General features: G+C 44.4%; 1 protein-coding gene and 1 long non-coding RNA gene across 2 annotated transcripts; one reads left to right on the top strand and one right to left on the bottom strand.

The window, feature by feature from the left end:
• The first annotated feature begins 4272 nt into the window (after nt 1-4272).
• LOC138370156 (uncharacterized) lies at nt 4273-11917 on the top strand. Its single transcript, XR_011230057.1, has 3 exons — nt 4273-4438; nt 10547-10825; nt 11784-11917. It is a non-coding gene; the product is annotated as an uncharacterized lncRNA (long non-coding RNA).
• Nucleotides 6299-16855, bottom strand: LOC123758912 (probable glutamate receptor). The gene is made up of 10 exons (XM_045743679.2): nt 16574-16855; nt 15617-15786; nt 15259-15411; nt 13626-13794; nt 12631-12872; nt 11776-11960; nt 10515-10745; nt 9900-10078; nt 8728-8896; nt 6299-6977 (listed from the first exon to the last, which is right to left on the bottom strand). The coding sequence occupies exons 1-10, from the start codon at nt 16771-16773 to the stop codon at nt 6858-6860; spliced, it is 1818 nt and encodes a 605-aa protein (XP_045599635.2). The 5' UTR covers nt 16774-16855; the 3' UTR covers nt 6299-6857.
• Nucleotides 16856-23550: the final 6695 nt, after the last annotated feature.

The following is a 23550-nucleotide window of genomic DNA, read 5'->3' as shown; positions in this document are numbered from 1 at the left end:
AAAAGTTTTGTGTGTTCTCAAGTATATGATAATAGTATTACTTGCTAAAATGTTTTGAATAGTTAGACCTAACTTAGGTTCTGTTTAGCAATTATTGGAATTTGCAGTCCGAGGATGAAGCATTTACGGAGGAGCGATTCGATCAGAGAACGCGAACTTGCTCGAGAAAAAACATTCGTCATCAGTTGTGAATCGCATGAAGTTTTCATTCATAAACAAACTGTTCGGCGGCTGTATTAACGAGCATTTGGCCTTTGTTGACAAGGACGGACTGCTATATTAACGAGGACTAGTTTCTGCACGGCTTCGTCGAGCAAGACTTATGAACAGGAGATTGCATTTCGAAGCTTCGAGCCAGATACTCATATCACGCCAGTCAGTCCCTTGCGGGAGCAGTGTTGCCAGATTGGGCTACAAATAGCGAATTGGGCTACTTTTGAGAGCCCCGCGTTCCCAAATTTTTAATTTCGCTACTTGCTACTTTTTGGGCTAATTTAAAAGCAAGATGTGCTAATTTGGGCTATTAATGTTAAGAAACTTAATTATGATTATTTAGGATTAGATGCAACACAAACAAGCACCCCGCGATAGCAGCCACAGACTGACGATTTAAATGCGAGCACAGCACGCAGAGTATATCCTTTCACGACCACAAAGATCAGTCACTCCAAAAAAAATCTTCCACTTACGGTCCAATAAACTCCTCCTTCTGGCATTCACTTAGCAACCATTCCACTTCTGGTAGTAGCCTTAGTACACATAGCTTAGTTAACTTCTGTGACTCATTTAACCCATAATTAACTAAGACTGTGATTATTATTTACTTAAGGATTAAATTCACACTTCACAAATGTGTGCAGTGTGATTGACAAATGTGTTAATCAATCATCGTTAAGAATGTACGATTGCGAGTTACATGAAAGTAACTAAGCTATAAATAATTGTAATTAATAATAATTGTAAATATTAATTAATACTAAATAATATTATTTAATAAATTAGTCCCAATTCAATGCAGTTTTCTTCCAAGCACAGAAACTTGTAAATATAAATACAAGATAATAGATAGATCGATAAATAAATAGACAACTTTCAAATATTGCACCAAGTAATGGCGAGAGGAAAAAACTAGACAGTATACATTACATTTGAAATTAATAATGGATGAATGGTAATAAATTGGTGTATGTTTGTATGTATACCAGACAAAGTCCATTTAATGGCAGAATTTAGCCATTTTGTGTAAAAACTTTTATATCTCATATTAAAGTAATCGAAAAAAGTCATAGTTTGTATATACAAGAGATGAAACAGAGAGCCATGAGCTAGAGCGATGTGCTGAGTCCATAAGGAGGCCGAGCTTCCAGAAATACCTTCCTGTGATTGGCTGTTGCGGGGAATACCAACACTCTTTTTATGAATAAAATTTAAACTAAGAAATAGGTCATTGTGCACAACAACAAGGTTGTTGTGAAAAAGAACAACAATTTCTGTTTTGCACCTGACAGAAATCTCCATCTAACTGAATAATTTACTGGAATAAGAGGGCAGAGCAGTGTATCATTATTTGTGTCAAGGCAACCCCCAATAATTACGTCACAAGTTAGGTAGCCAGCCCATTTTTATATAACATCTGTTATATCCTGCAATATTTAATCATCATTTTATTAACACTTTAAATAATTAACACTTCACTTTTCTGGGTAAATTAAAGTTAAAGCAGAATTCCATAAGCAGGACTGGTGGGCCGAACTAAGTTGATTTACTAAGTGGATGGCACCTATAGCTGATCCCCTCCTGTGGTTGGCTGTTGTGTGAATGTCAACAAAGAGTTTCTACCAATGATATGCCATAATTTTATTTATTTTGCACCCCATATCATCTTGTGGGCGGAGCTTGAGACCTCTTACCCGAGCACAACAACAATATATTATTATTACTTTAAACACTGATCTATACGTCTGGTAGCTTATAATAAGGTTTTATACCATGAAACCATGTATTAGGTAACTAGAATTCTGCAATTACTTTTATCTACTGTTGAGAATATGTAAGACAAATGTAAGGTTTTGAGGCTAAGTAACGAAGATAGTTACAAGATACGAGCCAGTTGGTGTTGAGATTGCAAAAGGGATTATGATAAGAACTTAAGCCAAAAAATCAATGCATAAACGTTCGCAAATATGAGACTGGGATTCATTTCTCGAAAAGTTAGCAATAAAATACGCTTTCTAGTTCTTTATTTTTAAAATTAAGACCAGGGATTCTGTCTAACGAAGCTGCAAGCTAAACACCGTTATCCTATAATGTTCATTTGTAGCTTGACCCTAAATACTCGTTTATTAAACGAATTTATTGTTAGAGTTTATTAGGAATCAACTTTGTTGAGGCAGAGTTTCCAACAAATACCTTCCTGTGATTGGCTGTTGCGGGGAATGCCAACGCTTATATGAATAAAATGCAAAATAAGAAATACGTCCTTTTGCTCAATAACCTTGTTGTTGTACAAAAGAACAACAATTTCTGTTTTATACAAGACAGAAATTTCCATCTAACTGAATAATGTAGACCAATAAGAGGACGGAGGCATTGTATCGCTGATATTATTTGTGTGAGGCAACACCCTCTGATGACGTCACTAGTTAGGTAGCCAGCCCATGTTTCTGTAACACCCGTTACATCCTGCAGTATTTAATTATCACTATATTAATACTTTTAAATACTTAACATTTCACTTTTTAGGTAGATTAAAGTTGAAGCAGAATGTCATAAGCAAGGACGGTGTCCTGAATAAAGATGATTTATTAAGTGGATGGAGCCTTTAGCTAATCCCTTCCTAAGATTGGCTGTTGTGTGAATGTCAACAAAGAATATCTACCCATGATATGCCATTTATTATGCACCCATACCATCTGTGGGCGGAGCTTGGAACCTCCTACCCGAGCACAACAACCCACCTTATGGGTTGCTGTTTGGCTATTTATAGTGCGTTGGAAAAAAAAGAGATGGCGTTAGTTGTATTTTGCAGGGTAATTTGTTATAAGTGTAATTTGATGTCAACAGATGGCGTAAGCTGTATCTTATGGCCACTGTTGACCAGCCAGTTGATAGTGTTCTCTTCTGCCGACAGATGGCATCAGCTGTTATTATTACTTCCGAATTCCCTTTTAAACACTGATCTACAAATCTCTTGGCTTATGATAAGGTTTACCATTTATGATAAGTATTAGATAACTGGAATTCCGCAATTACTTTTATTTATCAACTGTTCATCATATCATCATATAACGTCTGGTTAGGACGTACTGCTCTCGATTGATGAAGATTAAGCCACCCAAGAGGTGGCACGGGCATGAATAGCTCGTAAATACTGCTCTCCTAATATTATTCAGGAGGGGTGGGGGAACTATCAAGTGAAAAGCGCCAAGTCATTACGACTATATAGCACTCGGAAGGGATCAGGATACGGATTTGGGATGGAACGGGGGAAAGGAATGGTGCCCAACTTCTTGGGCGGTCGGGGATTGAACGCGGACCTGTAGGAAAGGAGACCGTCGCTCTACCGTCCAGCCTAAATGGTTAAGCGTAATATTATTAAAACAACAATTTATGCATATAATAACAGCATTTCACACTAAAAATACTTGGATATATCGAAATTTGGTAGTGAATTCCAATCTAGGAATCTCCTATGACTAAACTGTACTTTTTAATTATTTTTATGTACTTACTACTTATTATTAAATTATTAAGTACTTACTATAATAATTAAATAAATTATTTTATTTAATATTTAAATTAAACGATAAAATAATAGGTAATAATAAATCATTGTGTAGGGGGACAGGCAGCCAGTGTGTATATATACATGTTAGGCTTATACCAAGGTCCCACAAAGGTGCCACAAAGGTACCAAATTAAAGACTGGGTGCTGCCGGGGCGGGCCCAAGGGCTGCTGGCGGCCCTGGCCAGGTTGAACTTCCGCGCCCTTATAATCACCATTGTTTAATAATCTTCACAGGGAGAAACAACTGTAAATATAGGAATAGTTTATTACAACATACACGGTAAAGAAAACAGCTCGGAAAAATTTTGGTAGCAGTCTTTCTTGTAAACATATATTATTATAATATGTGTATGTGCAGAAATAATATTAATAAAACAATTAACATCGTGTACTATATTCAATGTATCAAAATATATTACTTTGAAACCCATATCATTCACTAAAAAAAAATTGGGCTACTCTTATTACAAATTCGCTACTTTTTGGCCGTCAGCTCGCTACTTTCCGCAATTTGGATCTGGCAACCCTGTGCGAGAGGCGAGCAGGTAAACATGGCGACGGCCCGGGGGACGCCGCTGTCCTGTTGACTATAGCTTCCTTGCTTATTATTGAAGGTTCCTTGTGACGTCCCCGTCTCCAGACCGTCATTTAGTAAGTGTAGTACAGTATGTTTATGTTTAGTTACTGCAAATGGAGCTATTAAGTAGTAACTTGATTATAATAGTCGAGTTGTCGTCGGTGTTGACCAAGCTATGGAGGCAACACTATTGAGTGAATAATTTCTGTTTTTCTTCTCCTATTAACTTACTGACTTTGCAGTCATTACTTTGTGCTATTATAACAGCCTCCGTACCCTTCTCAATTTATTTATTTATATTGCCGCCCTTTTAGGAGTAAATGGTTTTATTCCATAAGTAAAACGTAACCTCTTGATTAGTAACCAAATTATTGGATGCAAAATAATAAAAATCCAGTGAAGGAGAAAAATTATAAAATGGAGTTCTGTATAAATATTCTTCAAGCGAGATATTAAATTATGAAGTGTGTGCTCGGGGGGTCGGGTATCTTGATCTATTGCAAGTTCAAGTATGTTTATTGAGATAAGCAATAAATACATCTCAAAGGGATAGAGTAGCTTAGGCTATTTCTACCCCCCACAGTCTATTGCAAGGATCAACATTCAATATCCAACTGTAGTGTGTTGTATGATTTCTCTTGCATCCTGCGTTAGATCTGGAAAATTTAGTACTGTGACACAGGGCTATGTAATCTTTAGGACATGTCGCTGCCTTATGATAATTTTTTATTTTTGTTTTCAAATATTGTTTTTAAATTTTCCAGGAACGCTAGGCTTTCTTTTTACTTGTAAAACTAAATTGATAAAACCTAAGTTTTGGAAGAAGGATCCCCTAAAGTATCCTTTAGGGATCCTTTAATTACACGTACATATTAATTATCTGTGCTCAGGTAATTAATTCAGCCATGGAGCTCTTTAACACAGTGCAACAGTCAACTCAAACATTAGGTGAGATTAAGTTATCAATAAATATTGATAACTTAATCAATATTGGTGATCACCACGTGATCAATAAAACCATGGGGAGAAGATTTAAAGACAACAAAACCCCAAAGGATGATGAATCTATCCATACACTCATAGCGAAAGCCAATTTGTCAAGGATATTTTGTGGGCAATACTGTTTCATAATACTTCTAATAAAAGTGATTTGAATGTGGTTTTCTTGGGGGGGGGGGAATATACAATTTTGTACAGGTAAGGGCAAATTTATATTCTGTTGGGGGTGGCGCATGCCCCAGCCTAGTACCCCCATCTCCGCCAGCCAATAGAGTATGTTCACTGCATACGTTCGTGCTCTTCAAAAAGTATCTTCAAGTTACAAAAAAAAAATATGTATTATCAGACACCTATAAAGTTAAAGTAATTTTTTTCATTGAACGTTCCAAGAGTTGATTACCATTAGAGGAAGTTAACAGCAGGGATAAAAGGTTAAGGTGACAATTTCCACTTGTGGTGAGAGAGTTTAGGCTTTCCTGCCATCACAGTGCCTGTGACGGCACGCTGGCATGAATATATATATATATATATATATATATATATATATATATATATATATATATATATATATATATATATATATATATATATATATATATATATATATACACACGTGCACACGTTGTATTCATACATTGTATACACCTAGAGTTCAATATACATATATTAGGGGCATGAATCTGTCAGTTCGGATTGTCTGATAGTCGGATATGTATACCCCCCCCAAGACATACTCAAGGTGGCCGTTGTGTAGTGGGGGGGGGGGTTAACAACTTCCGGACCCCCCCCTCCCCAAGACACACACTTTACCTTGCTCCCAAGGTAAAGTGTGAGAAGAAAAATGTCTTTATATATATATATATACATTGCAGCAAGCCTCCTAGGGAGAACATTAACAAAAAGGCAGACTATTCATATTGTTTTTATTGCTGGCAAATCGAACATAGTTGCTATATGCAGGAGGTTACGTGCCTAAAGAAGCTAAATATTGCGGCAGGGGGATCACTGGAAAATATTAATGCTAGCAATATAATGTCTATATAAGCAGGTGCATTCTAATAATATTTATTTTGTTACGTTTGCTGTTCGTGAAATTTGTAACACCCCGTACTAGACTTGAGGTGATCTAGGTAATGGGGAATGCTTGTAATTATTACTATTTTTCGAATTACTGTATACGCATATACGCAAAGCGCGCATGCGTATCCGCCTAGGCTAGGCATTTTCCCTTACAGAGATTCCTACACAAGTAAACAAATAACTACATCAGCGAGGAAGCTTACGAAATATACAATGAATAAATCCACAAGGGCCGTGACGAGGATTCGAACTTACGTCCGAGAGCATCCCAGACGCTGCCTTAATCGACTGAGCTAATGTGTTCATAATGTGTCTTACGAAATATACTTATGTCCAAGTTTCACCAGGACATTGCTACCAAGAATATCTTGTCATGGTTCCCTCCCCTTGGTACAACCACTTGCGAGATATTGGTTACCACTTGAGGAGCAGCTCGAGGAGGAAGATGAAGAGGCCGAGGCTGTAGCTGAAGAGGAGGAGGTAGAAGGTGACTTGAAGGTGAACCAGACCCAGGACCACCTTGCCCTCAGCCCCCTGCACAGGGAGGAATTGCGTGATCATAGACTTGGTGGTGTAACTTGAGAATGGTCAGTTAATATGAAACATCTGTTCTAGGTCATTTATATATCAATGTATATATGTAAGCCTGCATGCTACTTAAAACATGCATATAAAACAGTGTCAACTCATAATAAAAGCAACCTTCCACCTGGGCCCTTGCATCAAAACTACCCCCCTCCTGGGGGCCCCTTGCATCAAAACTACCCCTCCTGGGGCCCCTTGCATCAAAACTACCCCCCTTCTGGGGGCCTCTTGCATCAAAACTACCCCTCCTGGGGCCCCTTGCATCAAAACTACCCCCTCCTGGGGCCCCTTGCATCAAAACTACCCCCTCCTGGGGCCACCTTGCATCAAAACTATCCCTTCCTGGGGCCCCTTGCATCAAAACTACCCCCCCCCCCTCCTGGGGGCCACCTTGCATCAAAACTACCTCCTCCTGGGGCCCCTTGCATCAAAACTACCCCTCCTGGGCCCCCTTGCATAAAAACTACCCCCTCCTGGGCCCCCTTGCATCAAAACTACCCCCCTTCTGGGCCCCCTTGCATCAAAACTATCCCCTCCTGGGGCCCCTTGCATCAAAACTACCCCCTCCTGGGCCCCCCTTGCACCAAAACTACCCCTCCTGGGCTCCCTTGCATCAAAACTACCCCCTCCTGGGCCCCCTTGCATCAAAACTACCCCCTCCTGGGCCCACCTTGCATCAAAACTACCCCCCCCCCCTCCTGGGCCCCCTTGCATCAAAACTACCTCTCCTGGGCCCCCTTACATCAAAACTAACCCCCCCCCCCTCCTGGGCCCCACCTTGCATCAAAACTAACCCCCCCCCCTCCTGGGCCCCACCTTGCATCAAAACTAACCCCCCCCTCCTGGGCCCCACCTTGCATCAAAACTAACCCCACCCTCCCTCCTGGGCCCCACCTTGCATCAAAACTACTCCCCCCCCTCCTGGGCCCCACCTTGCATCAAAACTACCTCTCCTGGGCCCCCTTGCATCAAAACTACCCCCCCCCCTCCTGGGCCCCACCTTGCATCAAAACTACCTCTCCTGGGGCCACCTTGCATCAAAACTACCCCCCCCCCTCCTGGGCTCCCTTGCATCAAAACTACCCCCTCCTGGGGCCCCTTTTGCATCAAAACTACCCCTTCCTGGGGCCCCTTGCATCAAAACTACCCCCTCCTGGGGCCCCTTGCATCAAAACTACCCCCTCCTGGGGCCCCTTACATCAAAACTACCCCCTCCTGGGGCCCCTTACATCAAAACTACCCCCTCCTGGGGCCCCTTGCATGAAAACTACCCCCCCTCCTGGGCCCCTTGCATCAAAACTACCCCCTCCTGGGGCCCCTTGCATCAAAACTACCCCCTCCTGGGCCCACCTTGAATCAAAACTACCCCCTCCTGGGCCCACCTTGAATCAAAACTACCCCCTCCTGGGGGCCCCCTTGCATCAAAACTAACCCCCTCCTGGGGGCCCCCTTGCATCAAAACTACCCCCTCCTGGGGCCCCCTTGCATCAAAACTACCCCCCTCCTGGGGCCCCCTTGCATCAAAACTACCCCCCTCCTGGGGGCCCCCCTTGCATCAAAACTACCCCCCTCCTGGGGGCCCCCCTTGCATCAAAACTACCCCCTCCTGGGGCCCCCTTACATCAAAACTACCCCTCCTGGGCCCTCTCATCTAAGCCACACTCTCCCCCTCGTAACCATCCGTAACCAATCGCATTACTTTATACATGAGCCTGGCTTGCTGGCCGCGGGCCTCCCTGGCCACCTTCTGTGTCCTGGCCTCCCTCACGTAGACGCTGATGACGTCGTTCATCCAGAAGGTGATGAGCCCGGCTTCAAGCAATCGTTGTATCGACAAGCTCAGTAGCCGGCGGAATGGCGCCCCAGTCCTGTAGGAGGAGGGTTGGGATGTCAGGTCAGGTGTTTGAATCTGGCGGGTCTCCTAAATGGGTGGTAGTGTGTGTGTACTCACCTAATTGTGCTTGCGGGGGTTGAGCTTTGGCTCTTTGGTCCCGCCTCTCAACTGTCAATCAACTGGTGTACAGGTTCCTGAGCCTACTGGGCTCTATCATATCTACATTTGAAACTGTATATGTATGTGTGTGTGTGTGTGTGTGTGTGTGTGTGTGTGTGTGTGTGTGTGTGTGTGTGTGTGTGTGTGTGTGTGTGTACTCTTGTCATACTATACTGTGTGTCATATTTTGCGTACACAAGTTGATAGAAACTTACTAAACTTTTTAAATTAACTTACTAAATGCCTTGAAAGTTAAAACTCAAAATGCAACGTTTGATTTGTCAGTTTCTGCGACAGTGGTAAAAGTCAACCTTTCTTACATTTGGTATTAGGCTCATTATTGCATGTCGGTTAACAGTCCTAATATTAATGCTTCGGTTAGCACAATGTCAATCTGGGTATGTTTTACCTTCTTATACAGGGCTATATATTTAGGCATATATATATATTTATTTCTAGTTTACTATGGGATTCGAACAGGGCGTTTCGGTTGTCACGAAACAGCCCTGTTAACCACTGTGGTAAACAATGGTTCACAGGCGGTTAACCTGTTTTACCAACAGGTTAACCGCCTGTTGGTAAAGGAACAGAAGGAACTCCAACATGTCCCAAATCAGTCGTAAAGTCATTATGATGCTGAAACCTATCCTTGGAAGTCTAAAAGTTATCATACGGCACTTGGACGACCCCAAGACTCTATTATGAATACAATTTGAGTCGGCTAATTAAAAATGTATAGTTTTCATTATAATATGAGAAATCAGACGTTGTCCAGCTGTTGCCCACCTGAATCCCCAGCTGTTGCCCACCCGAATCCCCAGCTGTTGCCCACCTGAATCCCCAGCTGTTGCCCACCCGAATCCCCAGCTGTTGCCCACCTGAATCCCCAGGCGTTGCCAGCAAAAAGCGGGTACTCCTCGCTGCTAATATGGATGGGGGTGTAGCCGAACTCGTCTGTGTAATTGGTGGCCACCAGGGTCCTGGAGTAGTACTTGCTGTAGATGAAGGCGTAGTCGCCCTTAAGGACCAGTTCCATCCCCTTCTCCATACTGTCGGCCTGTGGAGGGCACGAGGACGGACCAGGGAAAGGTTCACAGTTTTCGTGAGAGTACACACACACACACAGTAGCGTTGATGTACATGGTGTTTATACATTTAATTAAGAGCCATGTGAAGGGGGGGGACACGGGGATCGTGGAATTGGCCTGGTGACGGAAATATATTGAACTGAAGTAATAGAAGAACCCATGTCAGTGATATTTAAATATTATGATGCTGCTTTCCTCTGCAAGGCCATGAATGCCCTGATAATCAATTGCTTGCCTCCCATTACAACACACACACACACACACACACACACACACACACACACACACACACACACACACACACACACACACACACACACACACACACACCCTGCCTGGCTGCCCAGTTACACATGCCTGCCTGTCTCAATAAACAAACCTATCTGCCCCCCACTACACACACACCTGCATGTTGTAATACAGCTTCTGTACGGCAGGGTCTTGACTGGTGTTGAGGAAGATGAGCAGAGCGCCCGTCATGCGAGGGGTCCCCCACCGCCACCCGCTCTTCGCCACCAGCTCCTGAATGCTGTTGATGAGGGGAGACTTGCCTTGTACTACCAGGTGGGACACCAGTGACGAGCTGTACGCGCAGGTCATCGTCAGACACAGCACCAGCCAGCACCCTACCATCACCTGGGGACGTGGGCAGATGTGAATAAGGAATCCGCTGCCCTGTCGACACCTGTATGCACTTGTACAGCGGATATGAGCAGGTAAGACACGGCATGTTTATGGAATAAAAATATGGGTAGGTTGTCATACCCTCCACCCACACCACATACGTAGCCAGGAAGCTATCAATCCATCAGTTCCTATAGCTACTTCCGTCCATAATTTTAAACTCTGATGTGACAAGATACAAAGGATTTGAGAATCATTGCATTACGAGGAATTGCCTTCGTTAGCCTCCCCATACACCGTTAAAACATGCAGAGAATAATCGTCAGAAAGTAAAGTTATTACTAACATTTGTAATAACCAAATGATTTCTGAATTATATATTATGCATTTTACACTATTGCGAAAAGTGTGTGTTGGAACAAAAACAATTATAGGAAGGGAATTGTGAGGGGGGAAAGGGCCAAGCCATTACGACTATATAGCACTTGGAAGGGATCAGGATAAGGATTTGGGATAAGACGGGGGGGGGGGGGGAAGAAATGGTGCCTAACCACTTGGACAGTAGGGGATTGAACGCCGACCTGCATGAAGCGAGGCCGTCGCTCTACCGTCCAGCCCAAGTGGTTGGGACACCAACAGTTATAGGAGTGTAGTGGAGGAAGGTAAGATAATCAGCAAAAGAAAACGCTAAGCCAATACTAGACTGTACACAACTTGAAAGGGATAAGAGGACAAGGATGTGGAATAGGATGGAGGAAATGAAGTGTCCCAACCACTTGGACCATCGGGGGATCGAACGCCGACTTGCAAGAAGCGAGGCCGTCGCTGTACCGACCACTCCAAGTGGTTGGGAAGACTCGGAAGTCCTAGCAACAGGATCTTTCATCAGCCAAAACCACTTCTTCTCGGTCGTGGCTGAAGAAAGTTCCTGATGCAAGGATTAAATTCTTCTACCAATTCACAAATTATAGAACTCTTCTATCATTCTGATTTCTTATAACTACATTGACATACTGATTTGTAATTATTAATCAATGCCTACCTTTCCAGTGATGTTGTGAGGAAGGTGAGGGGGCGGGTAACCCAAGATGGCGCCCCAGCTGTACATGAGAGCGGCGCCCAGAGTCAGACTGCTACCCCCAGACACCCTCGCCCATGCCTTCTGCAGCAGCCATTGAGTCACGCCCCAGACACAGATGCTCGCCAGCAGGGTAAGCCATAACTCGCCTGAGAAATAATTACGGATTTTATCCAAGTATTTCCTGTGTGTGTACATTTATTCTTGGCTGATACGGTGTATTTTTAATCTAAAAAATTTTGAACTTTACTTAAAATCATTAGTAAAGTCGTAAATTATAAATAGGAAATACTAGTATGGTCTCTACAAATGCCTTTCTTCAGCAGATTAGAGGTTAAATGTTTAACCTCTAGGTTAAACATTTAAACTGTTTAATCTCTAAAGGTTAACCATTGGAAATATCTGCGATTGTACTCCACGTTGATGGTAGTGATGTTTACTGCAGTCTGCCCTGGCAGGCCCCCAACACGAGTTCACAGTGAACTTTCTCGTATAGTAAAAATCTGTGTAACTGTTCGTGGCCGGGAAAAATACCTTTAGGCAAGCGATGAGTCACAATAACGTGGCTGAAGTATGTTGACCAGACCACACACTAGAAGGTGAAGGGACGACGACGTTTCGGTCCGTCCTGGACCATTCTCAAGTCGATTGTGCGATGTTGTGCGATACAATCGACTTGAGAATGGTCCAAGACGGACCGAAACGTCGTCGTCCCTTCACCTTCTAGTGTGTGGTCTGGTCAACAAATAACTTTAGGATAAACTCTGAACATGATGGCACATTGTGGTAACATATGTTCAAACGTCCTGGATTAAGCACCTTCAAAAGGTCTGACTAGTGACAAGTATTCCGGGAGCGGCCGGGGCTTGGAAGAGATTATGACAACAGACTCGTCGATGTAGACTCTGCAGAACTCGATGACGGCTACTCGCTGCGGGATGAGGGTCAGGTCGAGGGAGAAATCCGCTCTCTGAGACTGGAGGTCACCCACCATGCCTGTGAAGTTTCCTCCTGCTGAGGGTACTCCCCACTGACGGTCCGCTGGTTCCCGAATCTCGTACCTGAACAGCGAAAAAGAGTACCTTAATCATAGAGTTTACCAAAAGGTTTTCAATAGGAGAGAGGAAGCCTGTTAGGGCTTTTCGAGGTTCCTCAAGTCAGCTACTGATGACCTGTTGCAAGAATGCCACCCACAGGTTAACTCCCGGGTACACATTTCCTATTAGGTGAACAGAGCCATCAGATGACAGGAAACGTGTCCAAACGTGCCCTGGGATCGAATCTGGGACCTTTCTTGAGCCGAGGACTGACCATTGCGCTACAGGACTACTAAAAAACCTCATTTAATAACAATAGCTAATAATAATAATAATAATAATAATAATAATAATAATAATAATAATAATAATAATAATAATAATATTATCCTTCAAACGCCTCCCATAAATTATATTTCACGAATTGGGTACAAATCTGTGACATTTCTCATTTCCACCCATTTATTTGATGCCTTTTAAATGATAGTGTTGAAATATGTTGACTAAACCACACACTAGAACATGAAGGGACGACGAAGTTTCGGTCCGTCCTGAACCATTTTCAAGTCGATTGTCGACTTGACTTGACACAATCAACTTGAGAATGGTCTAGGACGGACCGAAACGTCGTCGTCCCTTCAAGTTCTAGCGTGTGGTTTGGTCAACATAGTTTCAGCCACGTTGTGACTCCTCGTCTGCATAGGCTTGAAGAGCAAGGTTGGGTAGCCACACGGTAGCAATGTTACAATGTACAAGAGCAGCGCGGCGGGTACTTGCGTGAAGTTGAGGAGAGACGACAAAGTGTAGATCATGCGGGTATTGAGGGAGTCCAGCGGGAAGACCTTCGTGTCATCTGGGTCCTCGCTGGCCCTCTGGAAGCTGAAGTACGGAAAGTAATTCTTGGCTGTCAGCATGAACTTGTGACCCATGAAGTCGTCGGGGTCTTCTGACGAATTTTTCCCCCCAGGGTGCAAAGACAAAATGTTTGATTTAAATGAATTTTCCTTCAACCACAACAAAAACATATTCAACTAATGAAAATATAAGTGGGAGATGATGGGTGAATTTTAAGTAGTAGTGAAGTACCCAACACTGCTTTCTGCCTAATGACTAGTGGGGATACATCATTATTATTTATTTCTTACATTCTTGTAAGAATGTGTATCTTTACACACAATTTCCATCATCATTATAGCATCATTGTTATATCCCTTCTGTACATGATATCCTCAGTGAAGTAGTATATCCTTCACGGATCAAATTTATTCGGATTTCGTTTTCTGTTATACAAATAGAAGACGCTAATTTACTTGGTAGACTCTTACAAAAGCTTCGACATTAGGCACGTAATAGAAATCATCGAATAGAATAGAAATCATTGAATAGAAATCATCGCTGAAGACTGGGACCTGGAGCTAGAGCTCCATAGAGATATGCCCTTGCGCGAGTCAAATGAGAAAAAGCTTTGGTGTTGGTATTTAATGAACGTGGGTAAAACACCAAAACATTTAAATTATAAACACACCCTAGGCCTAACTAGATACAAAATTGTAATATTTACTTGTATTTAAGAAAAACTCCTAATTTACAAAATACATTAAAACATGATTATATCTTTGAAGGCGGTTAGTTTGGACGAGCCTAGGGCCAGATTCATGAAGCAGTTACGCAAGTACTTACGAAAGTGTAGACCTTTCCTTAATCTTTGACGGCTTTGGTTACACTTATTAAACAGTTTTAAAGCATGAAAACTTGCCAATCAACTGTTGTTATTGTTATAAACAGCCTCCTGGTGCTTCGGAGCTCATTAACTGTTTAATAATTGTAAACAAAGCCGCCAAAGACTGAGAAAAAATGTACAGGTTCGTAAATGCTTGCGTAACTGCTTCGTGAATCTGGTCACTGGTCCGAGGATCAATTACTATGGCGATCATGTGACAAGATCAAGACAGAACGTCTTTTAAACCAGATGGTTACAATTAATTAATTTATCGTTGTTGTTTTAGCTACTCGGAACAAAATTTCCAAGTCAAATTTCTACAGTCTCCGTGGTGTAGTGGTAAGACACTCGCCTGGCGTTCCGCGAGCGCTATGTCATGGGTTCGTATCCTGGCCGGGGAGGATTTACTGGGCGCAATTCCTTAACTGTAGCCTCTGTTTAACGCAACAGTAAAATGTGTACTTGGATGAAAAAACGATTCTTCGCGGCAGGGGATCGTATTCCAGGGACCTGCCCGAAACGCTACGCGTACTAGTGGCTGTACATGAATGTAACAACTCTTGTATATATCTCAAAAAAAAAAAAAAAAAAAAAGTAGCACGGGCTATGATGAACCCGTAGTGGATTTACCAGGCACAGGAGCGGGGGGGGGGCATTAATTTATTGTTACACACCATTTAATAAGCTCACCTTGGAAGAGGTGAAGATCTCTGGGGACTTGGGAGTGAAGAGACCAGCGGTGAAGCAGAGAGGAGTCTGCCTGTCCATTGTCACAGTACAGACATCGACGGTAGACTCCCACTGCCTCGCTCACCACCGACACACCTTCACCATCTCTCTCGCCTATATTGTTACAAAGAAATGGTGACGAACTTAATAACAAGCTCAAATACATCAATGTATTTGGCCATAACAAATGGCTTAGGCTGTTACCAGCATGTTCTCGTGACACTAACTGAGCTGGGGTAATTTTTTTTTTTTTTGTCAATATTGTATCGCGTGTGATAGGCTTCCAGGGGGTTAGTGCCTTCGTTATATGACAACTTACGTGTGTCGAGTGTGAGAGCGCGGAAGGCGGGATTGTCCAGGGCGAGGTACAGGGCATGGATGGTGTTTCGAAGAACATGATGACGAAAGAAGGTTTTCACTCCTGCCTCGTCTCCTAATATCAGTAGCCTAGCATGGGGCCGCGTCCAGAGCCCATACCACTCCAGGAACCTATGTGGGTGGAAGCAATCACAATTCCCACACTGGCAATAGATTGATTGATAAAGATTAAGCCACCCAAGAGGTGGCACGGGCATGAATAGCCCGTAAGTGGTACAATTTTTTTTTTCAGTAATTCTTTTCAGTATTCTGAGGTTGCATTTAATCGTCAAGCTGTTATCGGGGGGGAGGATACTGCTTGACAGTCTTTATGAGGGTGTCCAGCTGCTGGACCGGCAATAATCGTATTGATGGCATTACCAGCAATAATCATATTTTTGTTTATATATCTGCCTCAAGTGTGTTTTATATAGAGTAAACGTTGGTACACAATGTGAATAATATAAAGGTATGTCTCACTGGACAGTTGGCTTTGTTCTCGATTCTCGGTGGGGGGATACGGGGTTCGATTTCCGGGCTTTCACGTAATGCACCTGTTCACCTAGCAGTAAATACGTACCCGGGAGATTGGCGTGGGGTTCACCTGGGGAGGGTCAGTAGATTGACTTAAGGAGGAGACCTAGATATAAGCAGTAAATTAAGCCTGATGTACATATATATATTATTTCCAGTCTTTTTATCCACGAGAACGGGAATTATTATTAATTAGTATAAAAGTTCAGGGGTTAACGAAGTATCTTGTCAGATATATAACTTAAACAGGCACTTGATAACAAAATCCCGTTCAAAATGAAGTGATGGAACTGTTCAAATGAATGATATCTGTGCTACAATAAAGTCCAGAATCTTTAAACAAATAATTACGGCTATCACAAGAGCTACAAAAACACTAACGTACCTGACAGTGGAGTTGTGTTTGCTGCTGCTGCTGGTGTTGTCAACGACGAGGGCCTGGCAGGCGAGGGTGAGGTCCCCCCACAGTTCCTGCTTCAGGTTGTCGTATTCCTTCTCAGTCACTCCGTCTGCAGACGCAGCTCCGGTCTCCGTCACCACTACCCCCATAGCTGGTGTTACCGCCAGGAATCTTGAAGTATACATACCAAGTCTTTAACTCGTGTTGGTCACTTAACCATAGACTCTATCTAATTTCTTGTATCTGAAGCAGGAAACATCGTCTGTAAACAACTTTCTTTCCTTCAAATATTTATACTGCAAATAGGAAAACAAATGTATGCAACATTGCAAAAAAACATTCCACAGTCCAGGGGTCGGATTCACGAAACCACTTAGGCAAGCACTTACGAACCTGTACATCTTTTCTCAATTTTTGGCGGCTTTGTTTACAATTATAAAACCGTTAATGAGCTCCGAAGCACCAGGAGGCTGTTTATAACAATAACAACAGTTCATTGGCAAGTTTTCATGCTTGTAAACTGTTTAATAAATGTAACCAAAGCCAGCGAAGATTGAGGAAAGATGTACACGTTCGTAAGTGCTTGCGTAAGTGCTTTCGTGAATCTGGCCCCAGGAAACTCGCCTGATGATGTGAGAGAGCACAGAGGAGTGTTTGGACGAGGTGACCAGCACGAGGTGGCAGCCGGCAAGGTGTTCCTTCACTACCTGGCTCATCATGGAGCCCACCGCCTCGCTCACGTCACCGGCCACATGCTTCCTCAATTCTAAGGACCCTCGCCCTTTCAGCGTCACGCAAGACACGCCCACCACGCCCACCAGAAGACACACTGGCCACCTCATCTTTCTGGGGAGATGTACACCCCTTTGTCATCACATCTTTGACTAATGATGGCATGACAGTGCTTTTATTCACTAAGAGCTGTATAAAAATGCACGTTCAAAACTTTTCACTCTATTTAGTAAGCTGTACTCAGGAAGCTGACTTGATTCACTGTGGACAAAATCACTAGAATGAAACTGTTATTACACGACTTCCGAACAATGACTTCGCCCTATACGAGTGTAAGGATGTAGCTGCCATCGCCTTACTCACATATGGCCAAGATTGGCCGGTGGGAAAGTGGGGAGAGGAAAAGAATAAATTGAGGACAAGAGCTGATTTTAGTGGGAGATATAATAACAGTGGTTAACCCAGCTGATTGCCATCGATAGGAACAATATACAACTTGTACGAAGTTCACTGAACACCAACGTGTTGAAATTAAGCTTGAGAATGCGCGAGCAACGCGTGCAGCACTCGTACGTGACAGTTTAAGACATGACGAGCATTAGAAACCGTTCAATCAAGTGCTCGCTGGGTGGGTCCCAAGAGTAGCACTTCGCCAGGTAATAGTTTGGAGGGACCGGAGGAACAGCTGTCAACCCACTGCTATAGAGTCTGGCGTCATAACCTTGGTGGACCGAGTGAGAGGGAGATGTTGATAAAACATCCTCGTGTGACTGGATGTTGATAAACAAGTTCTACAAGTGTTGACTTCGTTACACTTCTAGAACTGGCGAGTTAAGTGAGTTAGAAACTGTCTCCTCAAGCAGACTCGGACTTAGAACACGTTAGATGCTTTGCCAGTACATTAACCACTCCACCCATACTCCCACATCATACGCATGTACAAGCTGTATTCACAAAATATATAAAACACGTGGTAACAAGTGACCACAAGACTTTTGCAACCGAACACAGCTGTCGACTTCCCGCCCAAAACGAGGACATCAGGCACCTCCACACCAGACGGGGGAGCGCGGAGGAGAGTGCCTCTTACTAGTCTCCCGCTCGCTGCTGTGTGGCCCAGGCACAATGGCTTGCGCGCCTGCCTGCCTGCCTGACTCTTGAGCCGCCAACCGGGAATGGCAGTACAGCACTATATGCAGCTGCTGGGCTTTCGTATGCTGTCTTGCTTTTGAATGGAGAATATACAACTATGTTGACCAGACCACACACACTAGAAAATGAAGAGACGGCGACGTTTCGGTCCGTCCTGGACCATTCTCAAGTCGATTGTGAATGGTCCAGGACGGACCGAAACGTCGTCGTCGCTTCATTTTCTAGTGTGTGGTCTGGTCAACATATTTCAGCCACGTTATTGTGACTCATCATCTGCATCTGAATATACAACTAGAAGAAATATACTACATTAAAGTTATTGCTTCCATAGAAAGCGTAATATATGTAGATATTGTTAACTCGCAAGAAAATAGTTTACAATATATACGACCTAGAGACATATTCTGTATTGAAAATACATATATCTGTATATGCAGAATAACCACATTTGAATATAGTGATATGTTTTCCAAAGCAATTTCGTCCCTACCAAACCTCCAGGTCTCTGGCAGTACACCTACCCTCCCCCCCTTGCCTTCCCCCCAACACCTACCCTCCCCCCTTGCCTTCCCCCCAACACCTACCCTCCCCCCCTTGCCTTCCCCCCAACACCTACCCTCCCCCCCTTGCCTTCCCCCCAACACCTGCCCTCCCCCCCTTGCCTTCCCCCCAACACCTACCCTCCCCCCTTGCCTTCCCCCCAACACCTACCCTCCCCCCCTTTCCTTCCCCCCAACACCACCCTCCCCCCTTGCCTTCCCCCCAACACCACCCTCCCCCCCCCCTTGCCTTCCCCCCCAACACTACCCTCCCCCCTTGCCTTCCCCCCAACACCTACCCCTCCCCCCTTGCCTTCCCCCCCAACACCTACCCTCCCTACTTGCCTTCCCCCCCAACACCTACCCTCCCCCCCTTGCCTTCCCCCAAAACCTACCCTCCCCCCCCTTGCCTTCCCCCCAACACCTACCCTCCCCCCCCCCTGCCTTCCCCCCAACACCTACCCTCCCCCCCTTGCCTTCCCCCCAACACCTACCCTCCCCTCCCCCTTGCCTTCCCTCCAACATCTACCCTTCCCCCCAACACCTGCCTTCCCCCCCCATCACCTGCCTTCCTCCCCCCCCAACACCTGCCTTCCTCCCCCCCAACACCTGCCTTCCTCCCCCCCCATCACCTGCCTTCCTCCCCCCCAACACCTGCCTTCCTCCCCCCCCCCATCACCTGCCTTCCTCCCCCCCAACACCTGCCTTCCCCCCCCATCACCTGCCTTCCTCCCCCCCAACACCTGCCTTCCCCCCCATCACCTGCCTTCCTCCCCCCCAACACCTGCCTTCCCCCCCCCATCACCTGCCTTCCTCCCCCCAACACCTGCCTTCCTCCCCCCCCATCACCTGCCTTCCTCCCCCCCAACACCTGCCTTCCCCCCCCCCATCACCTGCCTTCCCCCCCCATCACCTGCCTTCCTCCCCCCAACACCTGCCTCCCCCCCCCATCACCTGCCTTCCTCCCCCCCCCATCACCTGCCTTCCTCCCCCCCCAACAGCTGCCTTCCCCCCCCCCCCATCACCTGCCTTTCTCCCCCCAACACCTGCCTTCCTCCCCCCCCCATCACCTGCCTTCCTCCCCCCCAACACCTGCCTTCCCCTCCCCCCATCACCTGCCTTCCTCCCCCCCAACACCTGCCTTCCCCCCCCCATCACCTGCCTTCCTCCCCCCCAACACCTGCCTTCCTCCCCCCCCCATCACCTGCCTTCCTCCCCCCCCCACCTGCCTTCCTCCCCCCCCCCACCTGCCTTCCTCCCCCCCCCCACCTGCCTTCCTCCCCCCCAACACCTGCCTTCCCCCCCCCATCACCTGCCTTCCTCCCCCCCAACACCTGCCTTCCCCCCCCCATCACCTGCCTTCCTCCCCCCCAACACCTGCCTTCCCCCCCCATCACCTGCCTTCCTCCCCCCCAACACCTGCCTTCCCCCCCCCCCCATCACCTGCCTTCCTCCCCCCCAACACCTGCCTTCCTCCCCCCCAACACCTGCCTTCCCCCCCCCCAACACCAACCTCTACGGTTCCTTCCGGTACTCGTATATGAATGGTTGCTTTAATTAGTCCGAGAACTCTCTGGTAATTACTAAGGCAATCCCTTAAACTCCAGGAACTGGCCTCAAGGTTTTCGTTGTCATGAAATGCCATTGTCGTTCATATCGGAGGAGTTTCAATCATTAATAGTTTACAGGTAGACTAGTAATGACCTGTAAACCCCTCGTATACGTGAATAAAACGCGGACCCCCCCCCCCCCCGATCTTCACGGTGAGCGTCCACCAGTGTCTTGGTGAGGTCGAGGCTTTCTTCACCAACGTCGCTGGGGTGTTCAGGAACCTGTGTAAGGAATCCTTCAGTAAGGAGTTGATATCACACCAACCCTGTCTCCTGAAGCCCACATCAAAAGAATAACATCTGCGGCGTATGCGAGGCTCGATAACATCAGAACTGCCTTCAGGAATCTGTGTAAGGAATCATTCAGAACCTTGTATCCCACGTGTGTAAGACCAGTCGTGGAGTTTGCGGCCCCAGCATGGAGCCCATACCTAGTCAGGCACAAGACGAAGCTGGAAAAAGTTCAGAGGTGTGCCACTAGGCTAGTCCCAGAACTAAGAGGCATGAGTTACGAGGAAAGGCTGCGTGAAATACACCTCACGTCGCTGGAAGACAGAAGAGCTCGGGGAGACATGATCACTACCTACACAATTATCAGAAGAATTGATAGGGTAGATAATGATAATTGTTTAACAAGGGTGGTACGCTGACAAGGGAACACAGGTGGAAGCCGAGAACCCAAATGAGCCACAGAGACATTAGAAAGAACTTTTTCAGTGTCAGAGTAGTTAGTAAATGGAATGCAGTAGGAAGTGATGTGGTGGAGGCTGACTCCATACACAGTATCAAATGTATATATGATAGAGCCCAGTAGGCTCAGGAATCTGTACATCAGTTGATTGACAGTTGAGAGGCGGGACCAAAGAGCCAGAGCTCACAACCCTCGCAAGCACAACTAGGTGAGTACACACACACACACACACACACATTGTGAGTGAACATGAAATAAATTATTGAATATTTCACTGGTTCCGGTCGTCGCGTGAGCTGATGATTAGTGAATCACTAAATGAAGCCCAGCCCGTGACATGGCTTCCATGATAAGTCATCTAAATATGAACGACCAAGGAAGCCCTCGAGATGTTCCTTCACGAACGGTAGTAGTAAATATTACATGCAATATCGCCCTGCTCGAATCTTACCAGAGATATGTCTGGCAGGCCCCGCCGACGCCCTTTGGTGACGCGAGCGTCATCCAGTACCCAGGCGCAAAAGTCACTACAGGAAGTATTTTCATAAATCTACAATTCTTCAATGACTACATTCACGTTGCGCCCTGTAGAGGCCACGCCAGCCTCGGCAACCAGAGCTTACGAGGGAAGAAATAGCCCAAGCTACTCTATCCTTTTGAGATGTACTTCATTTTCTCAATAAACTTGAACCAGATTGCAACTCCATAGTCTCCCAAGACTGCAGGATGCCTACTTCATTAACTCTTGTAGTTATCATCCGGGAGGATAAAGTCCAAGTTGCCCAAGTTAACACAGTCATTTAAGAGAATAAGTTGCTATTTAAGTTGCGTGATAGTGGCTTTGCGTGAATGTAAAATTACTTATCTAATCTCGTCAAGCCATTGTACCTTCTTGCAAATAAATTATTATTATTAGAAATTAAGATCTGTTGATTATCTCGAGAGGAATAATTGAGGCCAGAGCCATTCTGGTGAACAGGGTTTAGATTGCTCGTGTAATGTTACTGTAGAATATTAACTGTTTTTATTCCTAGAAATCGACGCTCTTAATTAATTGTGTGTTTGAAGAAAGTCGCCGCAGTAAGCTTGTCCTGTGTGTCGTAACTCGCTTATCCACTCGATCATAGTGAGCTTAGTCTATTAGTAGAGAGCTTAGTCTATTAGTAGAGAGCTTAGTCTATTAATAGTGAGCTTAGTCTATTAATAGAGAGCTTAGTCTATTAATAGTGAGCTTAGTCTATTAATAGTGAGCTTAGTCTATTAATAGTGAGCTTAGTCTATTAATAGTGAGCTTAGTCTATTAATAGAGAGCTTAGTCTATTAATAGTGAGCTTAGTCTATTAATAGTGAGCTTAGTCTATTAATAGTGAGCTTAGTCTATTAATAGTGAGCTTAGTCTATTAATAGAGAGCTTAGTCTATTAATAGTGAGCTTAGTCTATTAATAGAGAGCTTAGTCTATTAATAGTGAGCTTAGTCTATTAATAGTGAGCTTAGTCTATTAATAGTGAGCTTAGTCTATTAATAGAGAGCTTAGTCTATTAATAGAGAGCTTAGTCTATTAATAGAGAGCTTAGTCTATTAATAGTGAGCTTAGTCTATTAATAGTGAGCTTAGTCTATTAATAGTGAGCTTAGTCTATTAATAGTGAGCTTAGTCTATTAATAGTGAGCTTAGTCTATTAATAGAGCTTAGTCTATTAATAGTGAGCTTAGTTTATTAATAGTGAGCTTAGTCTATTAATAGTGAGCTTAGTCTATTAATAGTGAGCTTAGTCTATTAATAGAGCTTAGTCTATTAATAGTGAGCTTAGTTTATTAATAGTGAGCTTAGTCTATCAATGGAGAGCTTAGTCAATTAATGGAGAGCTTAGTCTACTAATCGTGAGCTTAGTCTATTAATGCGCCATATTTGTTTACCGTATACAGTTTAACAGGTGATAAAAACGTGACTTTTTTAAGGAGAGAGAAATATTTATTGTAGAAAATATTGTCTGCTAATTATTGGTTAAATCCTTTAGTTTTTTGTTGAAACATGCGGCCTTTAACACTTTTTGTATAACAGATGTGTAGGGTGTTTTGCTTTGGGGGGCGTGTCCTGGTGTGTGTGTGTACGCGTGAATTAGTGTGTGTACAGTGGCGACAAATTAACAGCATGGTGTTTAATAATTGCCGACACTAGAAAGTCTTGATAAAATATAGCTTTCCAATTATATATACAGTTGTGGAGATACTTGTAA

The sequence above is a fragment of the Procambarus clarkii genome, chromosome 31, assembly GCF_040958095.1.
Source record: "Procambarus clarkii isolate CNS0578487 chromosome 31, FALCON_Pclarkii_2.0, whole genome shotgun sequence".
Lineage (NCBI taxonomy): Eukaryota > Metazoa > Arthropoda > Malacostraca > Decapoda > Cambaridae > Procambarus > Procambarus clarkii.
The sequence above is the reverse complement of the archived record's forward strand: the minus strand, read 5'-3'. Positions and strand labels throughout refer to the sequence as shown.

Excerpts from the sequence above, each read along its gene's own strand:
- LOC123758912 (XM_045743679.2), bottom strand. The coding sequence starts at position 16,773 with ATGTATACTTCAAGATTCCTGGCGGTAACACCAGCTATGGGGGTAGTG. Across the intron at positions 13,795-15,258 it reads AGATCTTCACCTCTTCCAAG|AAGACCCCGACGACTTCATG; the intron begins GTGAGCTTATTA and ends AAAATTCGTCAG. Across the intron at positions 12,873-13,625 it reads TCGTCTCTCCTCAACTTCAC|GTACGAGATTCGGGAACCAG; the intron begins GCAAGTACCCGC and ends TTCGCTGTTCAG.